Source organism: Octodon degus, unplaced genomic scaffold (genome assembly GCF_000260255.1).
Source record: "Octodon degus isolate 3935 unplaced genomic scaffold, OctDeg1.0 scaffold00061, whole genome shotgun sequence".
Lineage (NCBI taxonomy): Eukaryota > Metazoa > Chordata > Mammalia > Rodentia > Octodontidae > Octodon > Octodon degus.
The window spans coordinates 9,947,779-9,951,501 of NW_004524637.1; the positions used below are offsets into that span (position 1 = coordinate 9,947,779).

General features: G+C 38.7%; 1 protein-coding gene across 1 annotated transcript; it reads left to right on the forward strand.

The window, feature by feature from the left end:
- Positions 1 to 353: 353 nt before the first annotated feature.
- LOC105742597 (elongation factor 1-alpha 1) lies at positions 354 to 1,765 on the forward strand. Its single transcript, XM_012515395.1, is given in 4 exon segments — positions 354 to 455; positions 457 to 766; positions 811 to 1,095; positions 1,098 to 1,765. Coding segments are annotated over 4 exon segments (1,365 nt in total).
- Positions 1,766 to 3,723: the final 1,958 nt, after the last annotated feature.

Genomic DNA, 3,723 nt, shown 5'->3' on the forward strand with positions numbered 1-3,723 from the left:
ATCTCTCCATTTTCACCCCTATCCCTCTTAAATACCAAATATCCCAACACACACACACACACACACACACACACACACACACACACACAGCAAGATCACTCTATTCAATAAACACTAATGCAATAATAATAGTGGGATAATTTAATACCCCACTGTTACAAACAGACAAAAAAAATCGACAAAAGAATATCAGAACTGAAACAAAGAAACAGACTTAGTAGATGTGTACAGAGTGTTTCACTCTACATCAGAATACACGTTCTCTCCTTTTTGCAATGGGTTTGCCATGAGAGCATAGGTGTAGAGAAAACCACCACTAAATCAAAGCCAACAACAACAACAAAAAAGCCAACATGGGAAAGGAAAAGACTCATATTAATATCGTCATCGTTGGACACATGGACACCGGCCATCTGATCTACAAATGCAGTGGCATTGACAAAATAACCATTGAAAAAAATTGAGAAGGAGGCTGCTGAGATGGATAAGTGTTCCTTCAAGCATGCCTGGGTCTTGGCCAAGCTGAAAGCTGAGCGTGAACGTGATATCACCACTGACATCTCCCTGCAGAAATTTGAGATCAGCAAGTACTATGTGACCATCTTTGATGCCCCTGGACACAGAGACTTCATCAAAAACATGAATACAGGCACATCTCAGACTGACTGTGCTCTCCTGATTGTTGCTGCTGGTGTTGGTGAATTCAAAGCTGGTATCTCCAAAAACAAGCAGACCTGTGAGCATGCCCTTCTGGCTTACACACTGGGTGTGAAACAACTAATTGTTGGTGTAACAAAATGGATTCCACAGAGCCACCCTACAGCCAGAAGAGATATGAGGAAATTGTTAAGGAAGTCAGCACCTACATTAAGAAAATCAGCTACAACCCTGACACCGTAGCTTTTGTGCCAGTTTCTGGTTGGAATGGTGACAACATGCTGGAGCCAAGTGCTAACATGCCTTGGTTCCAAGGATGGAAGGTCACTTATAAAGACGGCAATGTCAGTGGAACCACACTACTTGAAGCTTTGGATTGCATCCTCCCACCCACTCACCCAATTGACAAACCTTTGCGGCTAGCCCTCCAGGATGTCCACAGGGCACTGTCCCTGTGGGCCAAGTGGAGACTGGTGTTCTCAAACCCGGCATGGTGGTCATCTTTGTTCCAGTCAATGTCACAACTGAAGTTAAGTCTGTTGAAATGCACCATGAAGCTTTGAGTGAAGCTCTTCTTGGGAACAGTGTGGGCTTCAATGTCAAGAACATGTCTGTCAAAGATGTCCGGTGTGGCAATGTGGCCGGTGACAGCAAAAATGACCCACCAATGGAAGCAGCTGGTTTCACTGCTCAGGTGATTATCCTGAACCATCCCGGCCAGCTCAGTGCTAGCTATGCCCCTGTACTAGATTTTCACACAGCTCACATTGCTTTCAGTTTTGTTGAGCTGAAAGAAAAGATTGATCATTGGTCTGGTAATAAATTGGAAGATGGTCCCAAATTTTTGAAATCTGGTGATGCTGCCATTGTTGACATGGTTCCAGGCAAGCCCATGTGTGTCAAGAGCTTCTCTGACTACCCACCTCTGGGTCGTTTTGTTGTTTGTAATATGAGACAGACAGTTGCTGTGGGTGTCCAAGCTGTGGACAAGAAGGCTGCTGGAGCTGGCAAGGTCACCAAGTCTGCCAAGAAAGCTCAGAAGGCTAAATGGACATTATCCTTAACACCTGCCACTCCAGTCTTAATCAGTGGTGGAAGACTGGTCTGAGGACTTTTTCTCCCAACTGGCCATTTAAGTTTAATAGTGAAAGACTGGTTAATGATAACAATGCACCACAAAACCTTCAGAAGGAAGAGAGAATGCTTTGTGGACCATTTTTGTTTTGGTCTGGCAGTTTTTAAGTTATTAGTTTTTAAAATAAATACTTTTTAATGGAAACAACTTGACTAAAAATCTGTCACAGAATATTGAGTCCCATTAAAAAAAAGTTTAATGAGAAAAAAATACATATTCTCTCACCTGCACACCAGATGTTCTTCAAAATAGACCCTACATGACTCTTACAACATGCTTAAGTATATGGAAAGAATTGAAATTATCTCATGCACACTATCAGATAATAGCCCAATGAAATAGGAAATCACTGGCAAAAGAAACCACAAAAACTCCATGAACACATGGAAATTAAATATTACCCCCTGGACAACCAATGAGTCACAGATAAAGAAAAAATTAGACAACTTCTACAATAAACTGACAATGCTGATATATCATATTAAACTTTATGGGACACAATGAAAGCAGTCCTACAAGGGACATTTATAGTACTGAAATTATATATTTGAAAAAAAGCAAGATGAAATAGTTAACCTAATGTTGAACCTTAAACTTCTAGAAAAGACATTAAGCCAATGGCTCATAAAAGGGAGAAAACTATAAATATTAATGAATAGAAGAGTTGGTTACCTGAAAGATGAAATAAAATTGAAAAACTGCTACCAAACCTATGCAAAAAAGAAAAGACTCAAGTCCATGCAATTAAGAATGATAAAAGTGAAACCACAATAGAACCTGCCGGTAAACAGAAGATAATCATATTTGAAGGACCTATACTCAAACAAGATGGAAAACACAGAAGAAATGGATTCCTGGACACATAGGATCACAGCTTAATGTAGAAGACATAAACAATCCAAATAACCCAATAACATTCTGAATAACCCACTATTGGTCAATTAAATTAAAGATATAATTCAAAATCTACCAACAAAGAAAGACCCTGGTGCTAAAGGTTTTACTGCTGAATTCTATAAGAAATTTACAGTAGATTCTAGTGCCACTGTTCCACAAACTCTATAATGAAATTGAAAGAGAAGCAACACTTTTAAAGTCATTCCTGGAAACAAATATTTCTGGAATATTACAAGCAGAGAAAGATACAACCAGAAAGGAGAATTACAGGCCATTCTTCCTTTTTAATTTTATTTATTTATTTATTGATCTATTGATTGATTGATTGATTGTGGTACTGGGGATTGAACTCAGGACCTTGAGCTTGCCAGGCAAATCCTTATTCTACTGAGCTATCTCCCCAGCCCAAGACTATTCTTCCTAATGAACATAGATACAAAATCCTCAATAAGTTACTGGAAAACAAAGTTTAGCAAATCATCATGACAGTTATACACCATACCCAAGTAGGATTCATTCCAGGGAATCATAAATAGTACAACACAAAAAAAAACAATAAATGCAATACATCATACCAACAGAACCAAAGACAAAAACCACATGGTCATCTCAATAGACATAGAGAAGGCATTTAACAAAGTCCAATCCCCATTCTTGATAAAAACCCTACATAAAATTGGAACACTTGGTCTTTAACTCAATCTGATAAAAGCTATCTCTAACAGACCAACAGCTAGCTTCATATCATAAATGGTCAATCTGATTTGCCCTCTAAAATTAGGAACAAGACAAGGCTGTCCACGATCACCATTGCTATTCAATATGGTTCTGGAACTACTAACCAGAGCAATGCAGCAGAATGAAATAAAAGCAAGAAGGATAGGAAAGGAATAATTTAATTATCATTATTTGTTGCTAACATAATACTCTACATAGAAGATCTCCCTAACTCCACTAAAAGGGGTTTGTAAATTTAATTATGAAATTCACAGGGCTGGCCAAATAGTTCAGCAAATTAAAGCACCTGCAAACAG